This window comes from Corvus moneduloides, chromosome 25 (assembly GCF_009650955.1).
Source record: "Corvus moneduloides isolate bCorMon1 chromosome 25, bCorMon1.pri, whole genome shotgun sequence".
In the NCBI taxonomy this organism is placed as follows: Eukaryota; Metazoa; Chordata; class Aves; order Passeriformes; family Corvidae; genus Corvus; species Corvus moneduloides.
The window spans coordinates 1,592,802-1,613,333 of record NC_045500.1 but is presented as its reverse complement, the minus strand read 5'-3'; the positions used below and the strand labels follow the sequence as shown (position 1 = coordinate 1,613,333).

Here is a 20,532-nt window from a genome sequence, read left to right as displayed (position 1 = left end):
GAGCCCTTTTTAGAGGCATCAATCACAAGGGCATGACAGGACCAGGCACTGGAGCAGCACTGCTCCCGCCTTCCACGATGGGAAAGGCGGGACGCTTCACCTTCCTCAAAGCCCGCTCTTACAAGGGTTTAATTACTACCTTCTCCACAATTAATTAAGCTCCCTACAGGCATCCTACAGAATATTCCCAGCTTCCCAGCCAGGTGAGGGATGCCTCACCGTCCATGCAATCCACGGAGAGCTGGCTCATGCCTTCCCGACAGCAGGGGTGCTGGGCCGGGGGCTGCTCCGCGCTCTCCTCGCCGTCCTCCTCCAGCCGGGCGCTGCACTCGGGGGTGGCCGAGGCCAGGCACATGGCCACCATGACGTGGGGGCTCAGGGGCTTCATCTCCACACCGTCCTGCTGGAAAGGGGCTCTGAGGGGCACCACAGGGAGCGCACTGCTGCCGAAAGTGCCGTTGGTTTTGGTGAAACACCTGCGGGAGGGACAGAGGCCAAAGTTACTCAGAGTGGCTTCTTCGCTCTCTTTTTCTTGAGAAAATGCAACTTTTAAGTGCTTTACCACGTCAACAATCAGAGCATTTGTCAAATCAGTTTTAAATATATTTGTGGAGTGATTCTGACGTTAAGAAAAGGACTGAGTGGGTTTTTTTCTCCCAGCAGACAGCTGAAAACATTCAAAACACGCGCAGCTCCTTCCCCCATCAATTGAGACCCAGTGACCTGACTTGTGAGTCCATTTCTCCATCAAAGCAACTCCATAAAACATGTTTTCACTGCCAAGATAAAGAGCTCAAATTTGAAACCCAAGAAGCAAACTTAAGTACGTTGGAAAATAAATACTATGTGTTATTGGAGTGAATGCAAATTAGAAAAATAGATGCAATATAACAAATTTAAACCCCCCCCCCCCTTCTGCTGTGTAAGTCAGACTGTGGCCCTGTAATATCTGTGCAAAGCTGTGGAATTGAAGCTAAAGTGCTGAAGCAATTGTTACAGCTGAGGTATTTAAGCTTTAAAAAAAAAGGAGCAGGACTTTGACACATTGTGGCATGAAGGAAAAGACCTCAGTGTTTGCAGCCTCATGAACAATGTGGCCTCAGGGAACATTTATATAAATTCCTACATAAGAAAGCCATAACTACCCCAAAAGTAAAAAGTTCACTTGTACAGCTGGCACAAACTTTGAGAAACTACGCGCCAAAATGCTCCTTGTTATGAGGAGCAGGACAGAGATGGATCTGCAGATAAACGCACGGAAATAAGGATGGACAGCGTTCACACCCTCCAGTGACACCCCAAAATGTTCCCATGGAAGCTGAACCAGGCTTCAGGTCTTTACGTGCTGGTGCAGCTACAACTCTGAGCATCCTCCTTCTCTTTTTTTCCTACCAGATGTAAATCCATCCCTCACCTGCTTTGCTCACAGGGATCAGCCCAGAGCACTTGCTGTACATTATCCCTGGGACTGCTTAAGGCTGGCATTTGGAAATACAAAAATTGATCCCTGGGACCTGCCTGCTCAGCTGCTGGCTCAGCAAGCAGTGCCGTGTGCTGCTCCAGACTGGTTCTGGCCCAAAACTGAGCAGAGCAGATGAAAAATTGCTGGAAACGGAGGAAAGATGGAGTGGGACACCAGCAGTGCCAGGGCAGCAGCCAGCAGAGCTGACCTCGACAGCAGCCCAGCACTGAGCTCAGAAGGATTTAAAACCAGGACATGTTAAACTTGGCAGTCTCGGTTAAGTCCTGCCCAAGTCCCAGAAACCACTTTTATGCCATTAAAAAAGTTATGGCAATAATGGAAACCATCACACTGGAGGGACCTGTCATACAGCTCCGCCTAGAGCCTCATACCTGAAACCTGATCAAAACCTGGGATCAGCATTGTCAGAACTGAAAGAGCAACAAAACGTCCAACAACAACACAAATAAACTTGTCAGAGGAGGAGCTGTAGTGAGTTTCCCCTCCGGCAGATGCTTCACCTGCAAAGGCAGAACAGGACAAATGGCTTCCCTCTGGAGCCTGCTCCCCCCACAAAGGCTATGAGGATGGAGCAGCACCAAGCTTCAACCTTCACTCTCCTATTTTGTCCTTCTCCTGCTGTAACTGCCTCCAAAATCATTATTCCAAGTACCAAAATACCACTGAAGCCACTGGAGAATCCACATGAAACACATCTGGTCCTCAAACAAATCCATTTATTAGTTTGCCTTTCTCTCCGCAGAGGTTTTGACTGCACTCACTTATTATTTAGAAAAAAAGGGCTCAGAGAAACCCATCTAAATGTTTGGGTTTGCATGTTTCTGGGGGTTTCTTCTTAAAGATACACAGGTCAGTGGAGTTCTCTGTATTATTGTAAGGGCTTGAAGGATGTTTCAACACAGCAGTTCAGCCTTTTAAGCTTCAATAACCACATTTTGATGGAAACTAGCCATGGGGATATCCAGAGCAGAGTGTGCAGGAACAGCGATGTAAAATCCCTGCTGCAGAAAACACATTTTCTATCAATCCTCAATACTGAAACCCTACCAAACTATAATCTAAAAAACCAATAATTTAGATGAAAAAGCTGGAAAAACAAACTGATGCTCCTACATTTGAATTGTGCATTTCAGATTTCTGATCAAAATACAGTGAGTTGGCAAAGGAGAGAGACCTGCAAAAGTGTAAATTCCTCTGCAAACATCAGGTATCTTGAGAGCTTTAGCACAAAGGCACAAGAGAAGGAAAAAGATCAATTCTCAATCCTGTCAACCACAGGCTTTGTCCACAATAGCAAAGCAGGTCTCCAGTTTTCAGCAGCTTCTCCCTCTGGCAAGGCTCCACGAGCTGTTATGAGGGATAAAGTGCTAATTTAAACAGAAGACCCAGGGATTTCAGCACTGGAATAATAAAACCTGCTCTGAGATGGCTATTGCTGAAAACAGCTACGAAATAATGCTGAACCTTTAGGATTCATTTGCACGTGGTCACAATTCACGTAACTGCTAAATTCACCCCAAATCAGCAACAGCTCCAGGCATTTGGTGGAAATGGGTCAGTGAGGAATTTGTGGCACCAAGGCCACACTCCTGATCTGGAGACCTCACCCTGCCAGAGGTTTGTCCACCTGAACCTCCCTTCCCCTGCTGCCACAGGGGGTGTGCAGAGGGAACTGCCTGGTTTCAGCACACAATGATTCCAGCCTGGGACAAGGAACAGGTTCTCTTTCCACCAACAGAGACCGGGTTGGGGGGACAGCCCTCACCTGTGCAATGAGGTTGAACAACACAGAGAAAATACTCCAGCCCCAAATTCCCACTTGCCAAAACCTACTGAGCTGACTGCACTAACCCACTAGGCCTTCCTCCTCACCCTGGCCATACACCCAGCTCCCTGGTGTAATGCTGAGGCACGTTCTGGTCCTCTCCACTCCCCTCTCCCATGTCCTCTTTCCATTCCCCCAGCGCCAGGACAGGAACGGAGCGGTCCCGGCTGTGCAGCTCTCCTGCCAAACCGAGGTTAATGATCCCCTCCGGGGTAAGGCAGCTGTAAGGGACAACTTGTTTCTCTATCAAGCAGTCAAATATAGAATGGGGCTGTGAAAACTCAAAGTTCAGGCCCTGCTGATGACCCGTCTGGGAGGAGCAGTGCAGTTGCAAAGGATGGAACTCTTTCCCTTGCTTTCTTAGGAGAAAAAGAAGAGCAAATAAAAATTTAAATGTGTTTAAAACTGGAAGCAAGCTCTTAATTACAGTGTAACACATATGGCAGGCTCCAAACTACCACCAATCTCAGACATCCTGGTGAGAGCTGCTGCACAGCCTGCTCGAAAGCACAGCATGGATCTGTGAGGGAACGTACTGGGCTTTCCTGAGACCTGCCAGGGACACTGGTCCAGGCCAGGCGTGCCCAGCTCCACCTGCAAGCAGCAGCTTGTCAGCATTACACTGTCATGCACATATTTACAGAAGGAAGATGGATTCAAAGCCTATTATAAATGGTATTTTAAAAAGTAAACCCATGAAAATAAAGTGAATGTGTTTTCTGCCTTCAACAACAGCTTTATTGTTCAACAGGGGTTGGACTCGATGATGCTTGTGGGCCCAACTCAGAATATTCAACGATTCAACGATTAATTTCAATTCATCTTACCCAGATGCACGCCTAAAGGCAGCTGAAGATTTTAACAATACAGAAAAATCAAAGTATGATTGAAAAAAAGCCCACAACCTACCAGTCTGAGCAGCCCAGCTTGTCTGACTTTCAGTCCTATTTATAATCATTAAAATAACCAGAGATTTAGTCAGAAGCCTAGGAGGATAATAACTCCAAAAGTGAAAAATGTAATAATTTTTATTAGGTTTCCGACTCCCAGCCACAACGCAGAAGACAGATTTTCCCTTATTCTACACAAGAATCCTTTTTCCCATGACGAAAATGTATCCCACTCTGACAATGGCTGGTCAAACTCCTCCTGAAGGCCTCAAGAACTTCAAATCCCATGTTTTACAAAGGACAGCAATGTGAAGGCAAAGGAGTGAGTTGGTCAGTGTTCTTAAGGGAATGTCAGGAAGTGTAAAATATGGACGACCAATTAAATCCGATTTGACAAGCTCCATATGGAATGATTCTGTTATCTCAAAACTAAAGAAAACACAGGAAATAAGGACTCTTTTAAAATCCAGTGCCCAACCTGCCTAGAGAGCATCAGAGGAGCACAGTGAGCTCTGGGGGTTTAACAACTTGTTTTATTCTATCCGACGAACAATCCTCAACTGCTCTCCAGGTCATCCACGGAGCTCCTCGTGTCAGCCAGGACTCCAGCCCTCAGCTTTTGCCAGCCCCAGCTCCACCCCAGCACGGAGAGTGAGGGCTGCTCTCCAGGCAGGTTCTGCCTTCGTGCAGGTTATTCCTCACCTGTTATTGTTCCGACAATTCCGGCAGCTGATGCACTCCGAGGGGTCAGCCTGCGGCACTGTCGTGTACATCCCACCACCCTGCAGCAGGAAGGATTAATAACAAACAATCAGAAATCAAATCACTATTTGAACACCCAGGAGCTCTTTGACTCAGTTTCCCCACTCCGATCACGTTATCGATGCCCTGCTCTGGGCTGTACGTGGCATGGCAACACTGAGCGATTGTCCAAAGGCCAGGGAGGGCTTTGCCAGTGTGTGTGTCAGGGAAAAGTAAATAACTGCAGCTTAGACAAGTATGTGGTCATTTCCCTGGTCTGTTTTCAGCTTAATATGCTGAGGCTTAATTTAATAAACACACTGTAAATATATTTATTTTTAACGCTGATGACAGACACGAAAGTGAATTGCTGTTCATTAGCACACAAGGCTTGTTTAGGGAGACAGAAGATTAAATTTGGAGGGCTGATGTCACACACAAACCCATCCCACTTTCCTGTAATTACTCCGATTAGATCAGTTTACTTCACTACACTGATTTTTGAACCGTTTCATATTTGTACAGATGGGGTAATTCCTCAGCCAGCAATGACTCCGGGTGAGAGGGATTTTGTGTTGTTGGTTTTGGCTAACGGGGCCATTACAAGCCAGTTGAAATGCCCAGATTAACACATACCTCATTGTTAGGGACCAGGCAGACAGTGATGCGGGAGCCACTCCAATTGCAGAGCCAGGCTTCCGCGCCGGCCTCCAGGAGGGAGCCAGGCTGGGAATGCTCACCTGGCTTTTGGCAGTTCAAGTGGTAGGGAACTTCTAGCAATCCCTATTTTTGCAAAAATGGAGCTTATCCTGAAGTTTTTGAGGGATAGGGAGCACTGAGGAAATGCCTGATTAGTCTTGATTGCCATCCTGGCCAGTTGCTCCCTTCCTCATTTAGCCCAATCATTGAAACAATAAAGAGCGACCTAACGAGGATCAGAACATCCTGTTCCCCTGCGTAGCCTCGCCCACTTGCCAGTCCCAGCCCTGCTCCACGGGCAGAGATCGTGTGACATCGCGTGACTCAAACTTTCTGCAACAGGGAGTGGGGAAAGAAAAACTCAACCCTGTCACCTGTTCCCAGCAAGACAGCGGCGTTGGGTGGACACCTCATGGCACAGAGGAGCTCCAAGACCTCTGTCATCACACATGTATTTCCTTCTTTCCCCCACAAAAAATAAAAATAGGAGGGACAAAACATCAATGCAAACTCCCAGGCTTTCTCCCGGGCGAGCTTTTGAGCACTGCAGATGTTCCCTTCCTGAGGGCTTGGAGACTTTTGGAGAGTTTCACCCGTTGGGAGGTTGGACAGGTCAAAAAACTCCAGTTTGGGTCTTGGTTGCTCTTGAAAACAACCAAAAGTGGGCACTTCTTGCTACATGGGTAGGCCAAGGACAGAATGGGGTGAAGAACTGACTGGTCTGGGCTGAGACTGGAGGGAACTGAAGTGGCAACTACTGTGCAAGTGCTAATTTGTTGTTCAATAAAATGAAGTGCTTGTGCTCAATTACCAACACAAACAATAGACCCGTTTTTTTTCTCCAGAAACAGCATGGGTTATTCAGACTTTTGAACTTTTTCTTTCAGTTTTCCTGGGCAATGTTCACAGTTTTGAGTAAGTTTAGTAAGTTTGAATGCAAGCCATCTGTTTCCATAGACAATAATGAAATCATTATTCTCTCTTGGAAACAGGACACGTTTCAGCAAATGAAGTATTTTTCCACAGCATACAAAGGCTGGATCGCAGACTGAAATTAGTTTTTAATTTTATTTTCAATTTCAAAACAAAAACCGAGCCTGTCTCAACAGTCACAAACAGGAGACTGAAAAAAAAAGCAGCGTTATTGCACTGCTGCAGCTCAAGATGTATGGGGCACTTCATTCCACGGAACCTCCTGCGCCATTCGTGCTTTGCCATAATTAATAGCATTGCTCAGAGTTACAGATCTGAAACAGGTGGGGGAAAAACGGGTGATCCATAAAGCTGCAGAATAAGCAGCTATAATTAAATGTATTTAACTTGGAGATTGAGAAACACCATATGTACAAGTAAAGTATCTCAGCCCAGCACTGAGGCATTCTCAGAGCTTACATGCTGTTAGGAGGAGGGTAGAGGCAGATTTCCCAGAGTAAGTGGAATTCTTGCCGTCATCTGATATTCTCAAATGAAAACCATGATGTTTGTATCACAAATATCAGCCCAGTTGCTTCCTCTGGGATAAGGAATTCAGTGGAACTGGCTGGTATCAATGGATGAGTATTCCCCCACCCAAATTAAGTCTGCTTCCACAGCCCCTGAATAAACCCCAGGGTCTGGGCTGAGCCTCCCACCCGGTGTAGGACCTTACATTCACGAGGTGATGGGGATGTTCGTAGTCCACGTGTGTTCTGGACAGGGAATTGGTGTGCCCTGGGTACCGTCCTGCTCCTCCTCCACTCAGGATCCCATTGACACCATTGGCGACTTTATGATGGACGTGGGGACAGCCGTTGCTGAGGCCGTTGCTGAGGAAGTTTCCGTGGATGCTGCCATTGACCCGGCTCGTCCCCGGTAAGGTCGTGTACTCAATCATTTGCCCGTTGAGATCTGCCCCTTGGTAGAGATAGCCAGGAGGGTCGTATTCTGCAAAAGACATTACTGCTGAGAGCACTTTTATTGCTAAATGAGAAGCTAAACAAGCATCCCTAAAAAGTAAACTCCTTTTTTCTTTCTCCAGCTTTTGTGAACTAACTCTGATATCCACAGATATTGTGCTTAGCACACAAATGTAGACATGGAAAACAGCCACAGCCTGGAGAGCAGACCAGAAATGTTGGTCTGGAAGGGCTTGGCTGATGTCAATCACTACAAGAGCGTCCTAAAACCAACAGCTTCTCTGCTATATCTGCTATAAGCTGCTTCCAGAAGATCTCTCTGGGCTGCAGCTGAAGACACTATCTGATCTTGCAAGGAGTTTTGTTTCATTTCTCTCTGTAGATTAAAGGCATTTAAAAATCACCACAGTCTGTGGCAAGAGCAAGGCTGATTTATGTACAAGGAGCAGAGAAGGCCAGTGCAGAGATTCTGCTGGCTCCAGGTTGCTGGAGGGTACCGAGCACCTTGCAAAGCTCCTGCTCCAGGCTCCTGCTCTCTAATGAAGAGGTTTTCCTTATCAACACCTCTGGAAGACTTGGCCATCCAATGCCATTTCATTGTGCAGGGACTAAGAGGTAACAAGGAACTTGTCCTAGAGCTGCAAGTTCTCTTTCTTTCCAGATGCACTCAAGAAAGAGAGAGATCCAGGGTTTAACTCTCCACATTTCAACAAGTGCTTACGATTATTCTGCCTCTGCGATCATCAGAGACCTATGCAAGGGCTTAGACACAAACCGCAGAAACTTTGTCCAGGCCTTTCCCACACCACCCCCTGGGTGAAATTGCAGCACAATCCCCCAGGGACACATCAGGACAGGGAGCATCAGTGTGAAGAAATGGAGACATTGTTGCTCTTAAAAACCTAAGTTTGCACCTAAGGCACACCTGGAAGTACAAGTCTCTACAGAAACGCCAGCTGGCTCCTAACAGGAAACTGCTTCCCATCCATAAAACGCAGCATAGACGTTCCTAGTTTTACTCTGGAAAGGGAACCAGCCCCCACTCACTCTGCAGGGCGTTCTGCTGGCGGTTCTTCCACAGGCACATGGCAATGAAGACGATGAGGATGAGGACCATGACCCCCAGGACGCAGCCCACGATCAGGTACAGCATGTCGCTGCTGCGCACGGGGCCGCTGGCGGGCACGGCCCCGCTGCCCCCGGCCCGCTCGGGGGGGTTCGGCGGCGTGCTCAGGTCCTTCACTGGATATTCAGATGCTCCCGGCGTGCGTTTCACTGGATGGGCAGAGACAAGTACGTGTACATCCTCTAAATGCATTTTCTAAAGGTGTTTTTTCACTATGAAATGAAAATAATTACTGCTGAGTCTGAGTCCCAATGCCTCACAAAGAAAGCTTCCAAGTCAATATTAAAGCCTACAATGAGAATGCCAACTCCTATTGGGTAATAACTATTTGCCTTGGAAAATGGTGATTATCCTCACCCGCTCTTTGAGGTCACTGGAACTTTAACGAGCCGCTCGAGGTACCCATGGCTGCAACTGCTCGAACTCTCAACTTGAAAGAGCATAAATCTTTCCACTTCTGAGGTCAGGGAAAACCACAACACACATTTCTCTCACCCAGGCGCTGCCAGGTGACCTACTCTTATCTGATGTGAACCCTGCTAACCCCCTTTCCAAACCACACAGTTGAAGATCAACCAAGAGACGAACAGAAAATCACTGAAAATGAGATGCTAGCTTAACCCAGGAATTGCATTTACGTTAGTTTCCAGTACACCCCAGTTCAGATTTATTCCATTTGACACTAAAGACCTAAAAGAGGTGCCTGGCTTAGGAGTGAAGCTGATCAGAGAGACACAAGCACCTCCATGTAGGTATGTTGGATAAGCTGGATCACCCTTATAAGCCTGGGGGAGATAAATTTTACAGAAGAGGCAGTGTGAATGACAGATTACATCTTGCCCATTTTAAAATTAGAGAAGAAAGTTATATTCCTTGCAGGAGGGAGACCAACTGTGTGTGCAGCCTTGAAGCCCTGCAGCTCCTACTCCTTCCTTCAAAGGTTTCACTACTCACTTCGCTGAATTTTGATGCTTCCGTTCCCAGAGGGCTTTTTTCTTTTTTTTTTTTCAAACATTTTTTCATAGCACTGCATTTGAAGTTTACTGTCTGCATTTTCCCTTTACAGCCTTACTTGGTTTTAGAGATTAAAGGAGACAGGAATTCTTCGCAAAATAAATGTGACTGCCATATCTGACACTTCCCGAGAACAGTACAGACTTTGTGCCAGAGGCATGCAGGATTAGGGATGGAGGCAGCCAACACAGCCATCAATTGCTGTGGTCTGCACTTATACAACGTGTCACAGAGCCCTGAAGACATAAAACAGACATACAAATCAATTCTGTCATCTTCAGGCACAGGGTTGTCTCCCAAGCAGAGGCCATCAGCACCGCAGAGGCAGCAGCACTATCTCTGAGGGCAGGCAAAGCTGCAGAGCTCTGCTGAGAGCCTCGGGAGTGCAACGGATCACTTTCCATATGTTCAAAACAATCCCAGCTTCGGAAGACAAAACAATCCTCCGAAACATTCCAGAAAATTATGGTCATCCTTGCAGCTGACTTTTGTGCTGCACAAAAAGATCCCCCCCCGTGGATCTTTCACATCCCAAACGCCACCTCGGCTCGGCCCCGCAGCCTCACCTTTGGTCTCGCAGATCATCACGTTGCTGTACTCGCTCTCCCCCCCCTCGTTATAGCACTGCATCTTAATGTCATAAGAAGTTTCAGGCTGCAGGTGATTTATCAGGTGCCACTGCTTTGTACCTGTTGTGGGGAGAAAAAGTAAATCGACTGCAGTTCAGTTACTCACAGGAGCCAGAATTATGGATGAGTGCATCGCAGGGTCCTTCCCTACCAAATGCAGGGGCACTGCAGCTTGTCTTGCTAGCACAAAAATCTTTAGTAACAGTTTATGGACTTAGCTGAAACCATGGTCTACAAGTGGCACCCCTGCTCATGGCAGAGGGTTGGAACTAGATGATCTTTAAGGTCCCTTCCAACCCAGATTATTCCATGACTCTCTAAGACTTGTGTTATCTTGTGAAATTGATTATTAGAAGGACATTTTGATGAATTAAAGGGAGGTTTTTTTCAGTACTTTCAACTAATTTTTTTAAGAAAGTCTTTCTCTACAAAAGCCAGAACTCACTAAACTCAAAACCCAGACATCTGAGTGCCCACACAAGGGCCTTTAAACTCAACAGCAGCCCTGTTGGTTAGGGGGCTTTCTGTGCACCCTAAACATGGAACTGCCAAAGGGATGGGTTTAGGGTGGATTATGCTGACTATTTACAGTACACTGGGCAAATAACAAGGAAAAGTGGCACAGGAAGCTTGGGCCAAGGGAAGAACTTGGCTGTGAGCAGACCTTCTCTGCTGCCCTCGAGGTGCGAGGTACCACTGCAGCCATCGGTGTCCCGCAGGAAGGACACGTCTGGGTTGCTCACTTTGGCCGAAACCGCAAATAATTGAACGTGCATTTTATGAACCATCCTGGGAACGAAGGCTGTCCTGGTGCCACTGCCCCCGTGGAGCTCGAGCCCCAGCCAAGCAATCTTCTCTAATAGGACGGTTTTGTCATCTCTGGCCTCTGGCCAGCATTTCATTTAGACACCCTCCTGAAGTATTGAGCACTTCAGGATAAATCATTCCCAGTTTTTACTTTCACGGGCTTGTGACAAATTTTACTAAACAGCGACCTTTTTTTTTCCTCTTTTTTTTTTTTTTTAAGGAGTTTAATTAACTGTTTGAGTGCTCTTAATCCCTCTTGGAAAATACCACCTTGAACTGTTTCCACTGTTTCTAAGGAACTGTCTACCACCTACTGATTTAAGCATTAATAAAAAGACTCGGGCGTGCTCGGCGGGCAGGGGCTGTCACTGTGACGCTGCTCAAACTCCTCTGGGACCCAGCTCAGCTCCAGACCCTCTGCCCGGCCCCAGTAGGGTGGGGGATACCCAGGAGGGCCCCTCCGGACAAGGGGCTGCCCCGCACAGTTCGTGTCCAGCTCTGGCCTGCTGCACGTCCCAGTGAGGGTGGACAAGCCCCGGCTGAAGCTGGAACCGCCTTTCCCTAAATCGCACGTTTTCCCAAGATTCAGACTCGCTTTTCCCGGCGCCCCCACCCCCAAGCATTCCTTTCGGTAATTACTACACCAGGTTTTAGGTTTCCGCTTCAAACCATTAGTGGAACTGGAATCAGTACAGGCACTTTAACTGTCCTCTTCGTGCACCATTAGCAAGGGAAAACATTTAAACAACTGACATCAGACTGCATTTACATTTAAAATTCAATCTCCACGATCCTCGAAACAGAGAAATTCAGACCAGAAACAGACAAATGCAGGACAGGGGTGATTTTTTTGCTTTTGCTTAAAGCGGCTGAGAGATATGGAGGAGCCATCAGAGTCAAGCTTTTTTGCTTGTTTTTTCCTTCAAATAAAATCTGATTTTGCCTGTAGCGGCATTTATAAGGGGGAAAAAAAAGGTTTCTGCAGAGTTTTGAATGTCTCGAAAGACAAGACTTAACAGGAAGCGGTGAGGAAAGCCTGCGGCAAGCACTTAGCTAGCACAGGCATCACAACACTTTTTCCACAACTCATGCAGTCATTTCAAGATAAAATTCCCTGTCAAAAACCAGATTAATTCAAAGGTAACAGAGGGGGGGAAAAGGGAAGAACAAGTGATTTATGGCAAAAATACCTTAAGTCACATGTTCCTCTACATATTTCACATCAAGTGCTTCCAATCACAACTTAATTGAAAATAGTTCTCTCTCCTTTTTTTTCCCCCTCCTGAAAAGCTAATTTAGGGGAGCACAGTAAAGAAAAGTTGAAGTTTAAATCTTTCCACCAAGTGATTTCTGTTGCAGGCTCTGGCAGAGCGGAGCAGCTGCTAATGGTTTCAGACTGCCACAAAGAGTTCAATACACACACGCTCGGAAAAAAAAACCCGAAACAAGCTAATTTCACAGCACAGTGGAGCCCACTTAAACAACTAACTGCTCAGTGTATAAGATTTATAAACACACAAGTTCTGTCTAGCAAAGGCTAAAATACATTTGCAGATGAAGGTGCAGCCTGCACAAGGTTCTTTAAAGCCTCTGAGCTCAAACTCTGGATCTTTAATAGCTTTATAGTGTGCAAAAGCTTATGTCATGCATCAAAGTACTATGTGCAGTATTGTCTGGCAGGGGAAAATTTTCAAAATAAAGGCCCATTCCTCTTGTAACTGAATAAATGAGGGGGAAAAAAATAATTAACGTCATCGAGCCAGAATGAGATCACTGCATTTGCTCAGCCCGAGCAATAAGGACATTAAATAATATATTTTTAAAAGGGTTTTCCACTTCTGGACTAATATAGACATTATCTAATAACTTCTTCCAGGAAAAAGATGATCTAATGTGCACAGGGGAAAAAAATAACTTGATTAAAAGGTAGAATGAAGCACAAACATACCTGCATTTGCAGAGTGCTACAGCACTTGAGGCTAAAAGCAACTTCCTTATAGCAGGAGAAGTGATTAGGCAAAGTAAGAGGAGAGAAGGGCAATTACACACGAGGTACGACCAGCTTAGAAAGTCCATGCTGGGGTAAATAATTTTAAAAGCCAGCTAGTTGTTAATACAGTCTGTAACCCAGATGTTTTTATCCTGGGTTAAACCTCATTTACACTGCTTTCTCTTTATACAACTTGAAGCTACACCAGTTTAAATAGACCTTCATTAAGGATTTGCAGCTGTCTAACAAGCCAGACCTAAGCCCAGCATTTAGTTCTCAAGCTTCCACGTCAAAGAGGCTTCAGCAGGAAGAAACCAGCTCACGTGTGGGCAAAACCCGACGTTAGGTGGTTGAGATAGCTCCTCCTGTGAGATATATTGTCAAGACTTTGCTTGGGAAAAGCAGTTTAGATTTCATATAAACACAGCCAACATGGCTACAGGGTGTCCTTCCCCATGGAGCAGCGCTCCAAGCACGCGTGCCCGGCACCGTACCGTCCACAATATCCCGCTTGTAGTCGCTGTCGTTGTCGCTGTCCGTAGGCCGGTAGTAGATGTAAAATCCTTGGATGGGCGTGTTGTTGTTGCTCGATGTGATGTACTGCAAAAGAATTTTAAAAGACTGCATGAGAGGAGAAAAAATTTAACTGAGTCCTGCTGAGTTGTCATCACCGAGTATGTCATGCTCTGGAAATATGAATATTTTTAATAAGGTTGTGCAAGCAAAGGTAACTGAACTCCTTGGAGTAGCCAGAGAGTGGGATGGGGACAAGAGACTGAGCTTGGGCTGACACTTTCTTCCCACATCACTTCCCAAACCCTCAGTTAGGGTTTGACCATGCACAGCCTGAAAATCTGCATGATTAATGGAAATGGAAAAGTTAAAACCATAAAACTCTTCAGAAAGAGTTAAGGTCACTCTAAAAATCAGCTCAGAATCTTTTACTTTAAGTTATGCAGCCTCCTGAGGAACTAGAGGTTATTTTAAGTTTATTATCCTTAACATCTCTTAAGGCTGAGCTAGCAGAGCAAACTAACACTGGGAACTCTACACATTAAATCCTCCAAAGTATACCAGGGGGTTAGATTTCAAAACAAGAGCAAAGAATTTCTGTGGGTTTCAATAAGGACTTTAAAGTACTTGTTTACAATAGACGAGGTAACAGGGGAAAGGAAAATGTTTCTCTAACATGAAACCTCCACTGGATGTGAGGGAAGACGGCGGGTTTGAAACACACTCCCAGCCACCCCAGCCTGGATTGACAAAAGCAGCAGGAATTGCAGGAAACGGAGCCAACTCACAACTCATGGCATGAAGGGGCTTGGGACAGAGTTAAGCCCACTGGTGCCTCTGATATGTCTGTGCCAGAGCAGGTGGACTGGGGCGGCTGCAGCCCCTCACTGGAGCTGCCGGTTGGGCACATCTGGCGTAACCCGAGGAGAGGTGTGTGGGGTCCCCAGGGAGCCAGAAGGGGAGTGGGGTGGAGGGAAGCTGGGAGATGGTGCAAAAGGCAACAGACAACTGACAGGGCTGCCTCCGAGTGGGAAAAAGGGTCTGGAAATGGGGGCAAAGGGCTCGAGAGGCACATGTCCCACTAAGTCCCCCAGTTCTACCATATGGACATGAAGTGTCTCAGCCCCATCCTAGGAACACGATCACGTCCAGGACTCAGGGGGAGGAAAACCACCACTCACCACTCTGCAAACAGCTCCTAATGCTCCACTTTGAGCAGCCCCAGCAGTACAAATTGTACAGGGAAGAGAAGAACAGGAGACTGTTATACCCACCGTCCACTTCAGCATGATCTGGGTGTCGCTGATGGCTTCGGTGTAGGCGATGTGCGGCCCGGCGATGGGCCGGCTGGAGAAGCGGCTGGTGAATCCGGCCACTTGGTACGGGCGCGACGCGGCGCTCCGGGGGCTCTCCCCGTAGTTGTTCACTGCGATCACTCGGAACCTATACATTTCTCCTTTTAAGGGAAAGAGTGGAAGAAAGAAGCCCTCGTAGCAAAACAAGTGCTAGAAAGAGGATTCAAGGAGAGACTAAACGGATTAGGAAGTACTTTTTGCACAACATCCAGTTAGAAAAAGCAGAGGAGGCCTTGCCACAGATTGATGTGGAGATGTAAACAGCTTCTAGAAGTCACTCAAGGAAAATCCAAAGGGTATTGTACACACAGATGGAGATGCCTCCATCAGTCAGGAAGTCCCTAAACTGGTGGGCTCTGAGAAGATGCTTCAAAGGATCCCTATCCACTCCCTTTTCTCTTGTGCTTTCTGCCTGAGTTTTCAGGGTTGGACACTGGAAGAAGTCAGGACAGATGTTTTTCCATTAATGCATTTTTCTCCACATTCTGAGTGTTCACTAGAAGGACAATTAAGTTAAAAATAGCAGTGATACACAACCCTCCTCTCCACATGAACAAGTATTAAATTATGGTGGGGTTTTTTCCACTTGGAAAGCCAGAAATCAACTTGAATTCATGTAACAAGCTCCTAGGCCATACACAAAACCCAAACCTAATCGAGCAGAAACGGGGTAATCCAAGCAGAAGTTAAAACGAAAAAAACGAGGAGCTGCAGTAATGAAAGACCATTTCTAATACCTGGCTCCAAGTTCCGAACTTCCACAGACAGCTTGGAAGGAGAGATGTTGCCAGCTGCGACGAGCCAGTCGCTGTTGCGGCCCAGGCGTTTGTACTCCACTTTGAAGGCAGTGATGGGGGAGCCCCCGTTGGCGCGGGGGATCCACGTGACGTAGACGGATGATTCCGATGCCGTGGATATCGTGGGTCGGTCGGGAGCTTCTGGAACTGAAATGGGAAATTTGGTTATGAGAGGATTAGAGACAGCCGAAATTTAATTTTCAGGAACAACAGATTAGACTCTTTGCTGATTACGTTGGATTTCCCGTATTAGCAAGGAGAATCTTAAATCCTCCTGAAATCACCACTGCCCTTACTCTGCTGGAAAGGATGGATGATGAGCAGACAACAGAGGAATTGATTATCTTATCGATACAATATTAAAAAATTATATGGCATTGAACTATTCCAACCACTTCTACATGGAAACAGACACATACACTAAGTGAACAGGAAAAACATGGCTATTATTTTCAAGCTCTCAAAACTCCCCCAGACCCAATGAAACTTCAACCCATCCACATTAACCAGTGCTGGAGAAATGAGAAGGAAGAGTGAACAAAGCATGCACCAGGATATACTTACAGAACTCACTGAAGTTACAGGCAGCAGCGGGACAGAGAGAAGGGAAAGAGGGGCGTTAGTAAATCTGGTTGTAAGAGCTGTGAGGCTTTACTAAACCAGCCTGGATTCATGAACCTGGAGCTGGCGCTGAGGAGTGGAGCAAGGAGCAGCAGGTTGGCAGCTCTGGGGCATGAAGCAGCTGAGCATTTGCAGCCAGGCACGAGTAAGGCTCCTCTGACACTCAGTGCTGCCACAAGCACGCAACGCTCGGCTCCTCGCCTGTGTTATTAAACCTCTCCACTCACCTTTGGCTTTACCCCAAATTTTAGATACCTTTGAGATTTCAGCCCCTGAGTAAATCTGCCTGAACCAGACCAAGGAGTTCAAAGGCTGGGGGGCGGGGGGGTGAGAAAAAGGACTACAAACGTGCTCTTTTCACTGGAAACCAGGCCAAACGTCACACCTACTGGGAAGCGCTTGTATCTCCTCACCATCAGAAATAAGCCTATCCCTGGGAAGCCACGGGAGAACATTCAGAACAGACACCATGCACTTTTTAGAACTTAAAGCTCTGACACAGCCATTTCCCATTTCCCCCTCTTCCCCTGGCTCTTTCTCAGTGGAAGGAAAGAGAAAAACAAAGTATTTAGCAAAAAGAAACCGCAGGTTTAAAAACATGCAGCAAGAACATGGGCTGTAAGTGAAAATTCTCTTGTTTTTTTGAGAGCCACCCATGCAGGCAGCAGCATCCTTGGAAATATCCTGTGTAACAGAGCAGCCTCAGAATAAACAGGAAATAGAGGAGGCAATACAAGCACCTGGAGCTGTCATAAACACAGGTTAACTCAGATGCAGCTCTTTGCAATACAACTTTTAGCACCCGAATCACAAACCATCCACGCTCCTACCTCCACTGTGGCGAGACAGGTCCGGAAGGATGACACCGAAATTATTTGTGCCTTCAGGAACAATGGGATGTTTAGGGATTCCTGCAGGTGGAGATGGAGCCTGTGTGTTTTTCGAGGATGATGTTCTTTCTAAGAAGATTTGACAGACAGTACATCAGTGTAGGGCCTGTATAAGGAAATGCTGTTTGTCAATGCTCACTATACGCTCACTCTACTCGCTACAGTGCTGCCCTGGCTCCACATCCCAAGCTGAACAGTCAGGATAGCAATCAGGGAGGTTCACTGGGAGAGCAAGTGAGATTTTCCACACCAGCCCAGGGCCTCTGCTGTGGGTGAATGACTGTCCATTTGCAGTACTGACATCCACAGCGCTTAGTGGAGATGCCACCAGCTCCTGCCTGTGCTGCTGAGCCCACTCATCACAACACCACCAGGTGATGAAATCCCTGTCTAGAGAAGGAGTAAAAATGCTGTGGAAGCAGCTGGAGCCAGCACACCAGGCTGAGAGGGCTTTTGACCTGTGGCAGTAGGGGTAGCAGTACTGACTCCTCCAAGTTTGCCAGGGATTGAGCACAGGACAGTGAACAAGAAGCACCATCTGGGTTTAATATGATGGGCTGTGACAAGTGGCTTTGCTGGTGTGAAGTTTCCTCAGTCCCCCAGTGAGCTGGGAGGATTGGTAGGAGGAGGAACATGAGCACGAACACTAGGATGTCTTTTATGGAAAAGTATGGGTGGAATGGGATTTTGCCACAGTTTGATACAATACCGTGGGGTAACCTGACTCGTGGAGAAAGGTGGGGTGGAAGAATGTGCAGCCTGTGATGATAAAGGGAGGAGGCGTAGGGCAAAAAATCAGGTAAGTGTGGGGTTTTCTATGGAGACAAATCCCCAGGCTCCTTCTCCAAGGGTCTGTGCAAGGAAGAGGACAGCTCAGAACAGGCTGGGGATGACTGTGGCTCCTCAGAATGGTGTTTGGCCTCATGGTAGGACACAGCCTATGAAGGGGGAGCAGAAGAACTCTTGTGTTAGAGGTTTCTTTGTGTAAGTCTTAATAAAATTTTAAGCTATCCTGTCCTTCACAGAATTCCAGAAGGGTTTGAGCTGGAAGAGACCTTTAAGCTCATGTTGTTCCACCCCCATGGGCAGGGACACCTTCCACGATCCCAGGTTGCTCCAAGCCCCATCCAACCTGGCCTTGGACGCTTCCAGTGATGGGGCAGCTGCAACTTCTCTGGGCACCCTGTGCCAGGGCCTCACCACTCTCACCGGGAAGAATTTATTCCAAATATCCCATCTAACCCTGCTCTCTGTCACATAAAAGCCATTCTTGGACAGTAGTATGAAAAATATCTACTTGTTTGTGTGCTAAAGAGCACAGGCACCAGTGTCCAAGCTTGAAAGAAAAAAATGCTCTAATTAGAAATGTAGTGCTTGTTGCTGTCTGCACACAACTATCAGAACATCTGGCTCGTGGTGAGCAGAGATTGTCACTGAGGCGTCTGCAAAGCAAACCAGGAGCAGCTTTGTTGATACATGAAAATTCGATGGTGCAGAGTTTCTTCTGTGATTCTCTGAAAAACCTCAACAGGGACAGGCTGCCCTTGACTTTGCTCCTTAAAGCAAGAGGAACCTCCCAGTACAAATCTTAACAATCACCCCAAAAATAATATTATTAAGCTTTTAATAGCTTCTACTTACCAACAGCCTCACGCTCAGGGAAGTTTGCCCTACAGCAATTTTAGCTATTAGAGGCTGTTCCTTAGCAAATAAACTGCGGAATATTTCACATATGGCTTAGCAGATGCCATTAAACGACTGATGTCATTAAATAAATGTCTCTGGAAGGCCGGGACACAGGGCACATTGTGCTGCACCTACCCTTGCTGGTGCGGAACGTCAGCATGGCCGGCTGGCCCTCGCCGGCGGCGCTCCTGGCCACCATCAGCACTTCGTAGAGGCTGGAGGGCTCCAGCTCGGTGAGGCGCAGCTCGTTCTCGCTGCCGGGCACCCGCACCGTGTGCCAGCCGCCCGCCGCGCTCACGCCGTCCTCCAGCTGCGCACACAGGGAGAAACCGGTCAGCGCGGGAGCACCGGGAGCCAGGGACTGCTCACACTTTGCACCCACTTTCACAGCACTCCTTGGATAAACTTATTTTCTCTCTCTCTCTCTCCACACACGCACTTGGTTTTGACCTTTTTTTTTTTCATTTTCACTCAAGAGGCCGAATGATTTTCAGCCAGCCTTCAGCTGTGTGCTACTAAAGGGCTGGACCCTAATGAGAAGGAGATTTTGCCTGTACTAGCCCAGCTTTCCCTGTACTTCAGCACTTAAAAATATTTATTGGCAAAAAGTACGTCTTAGTTATTCCTTAAGGCTGGGAAAAAAAGTCAGGGAGACCAAAGATTTGGGTTTATCAATGCATGTTTCCTTTTTTTAAAACAAAATCACTTTTTAACTTAGCAGTGAAACCACCAGCTCTGTTAAGGAAAAGAAAGACATTCTGGGTAGTCTCTTAATGCTTGACCTTTGCAGGAAAACATTACCCCAAATCCCAAAGGAAAAGACAAAGATTCCACCAAAAATAAACTACTAAACAATATAAGACTTTAATAAAACATTGGAGGCAGATCTAAACGCTGTGGATTATCAAAGGTTATGCCAGAGGTCTTTGTTCAACTATTTTCTTCTACAGCAAAACCACTCCAAGGCTTTTATTCCCCCATCTTTTTTTTTTCCTCTATTAAAAGAGGGAAATCAATAAAATAATTTAATGACACAAAGAGAGCACCACCCTAAAAACCAGGATAAATTCACTGCCGAGAAACGCATGAGTGAGCACATTAAATGTGGAAAGGATTGGTGTGAGAGAAGGGAGAGCATCAAAAAGGTCAAAAAAGCATTCAGAGCTTCCAGGGCTTACGTGAACCAACTGCCTTTGGATGAAAAATTATCACCAACAAACTCTGGCACCTGGTTTTCAGGAACCAACAGGTCAAAAATCTAAGCATTCCCTCCAGGCTAAGACAAGATCAGGATGTAGAGGATTAAAAAGCTTATGAAAAAGAAATCAAACAGCTTTGCCAGGCAGAAAACTGGTTTGCTTGGAAGAACAGATGCAGGCATTGCTTGGTTCTGATTTTAGACTCACAGAATCTCCTGAGCTGAAAGTGGTCTACAAGGATCACGGAGTCCAAATCCTGGCTCTGCACAAGAGGCCCCAGCAATCCCAGCATGGGATGTTAGCAAAAGAGCTCGGTGTTGACACACCATTTTTAATGCCATAGTAGGTACTGCCCCGCAAATTTTAGTTCAC

General features: G+C 46.7%; 1 protein-coding gene across 2 annotated transcripts in view; it reads right to left on the bottom strand.

Moving 5' to 3' along the window:
- Positions 1–20,532, bottom strand: part of CDON (cell adhesion associated, oncogene regulated) — a 53,501-nt gene that overhangs the window by 775 nt on the left and 32,194 nt on the right. For both annotated transcript variants that reach the window (XM_032133701.1, XM_032133700.1), the window contains exons 10-19: positions 19,097–19,271; positions 17,216–17,344; positions 15,705–15,911; positions 14,887–15,068; positions 13,594–13,699; positions 10,240–10,362; positions 8,581–8,808; positions 7,287–7,561; positions 4,901–4,980; positions 220–476 (exon numbers count right to left, since the gene is read on the bottom strand). In XM_032133701.1, the coding sequence (XP_031989592.1) occupies positions 220–476; positions 4,901–4,980; positions 7,287–7,561; positions 8,581–8,808; positions 10,240–10,362; positions 13,594–13,699; positions 14,887–15,068; positions 15,705–15,911; positions 17,216–17,344; positions 19,097–19,271 (1,762 nt within the window). The remainder of the gene's footprint in view (positions 1–219; positions 477–4,900; positions 4,981–7,286; positions 7,562–8,580; positions 8,809–10,239; positions 10,363–13,593; positions 13,700–14,886; positions 15,069–15,704; positions 15,912–17,215; positions 17,345–19,096; positions 19,272–20,532) is intronic.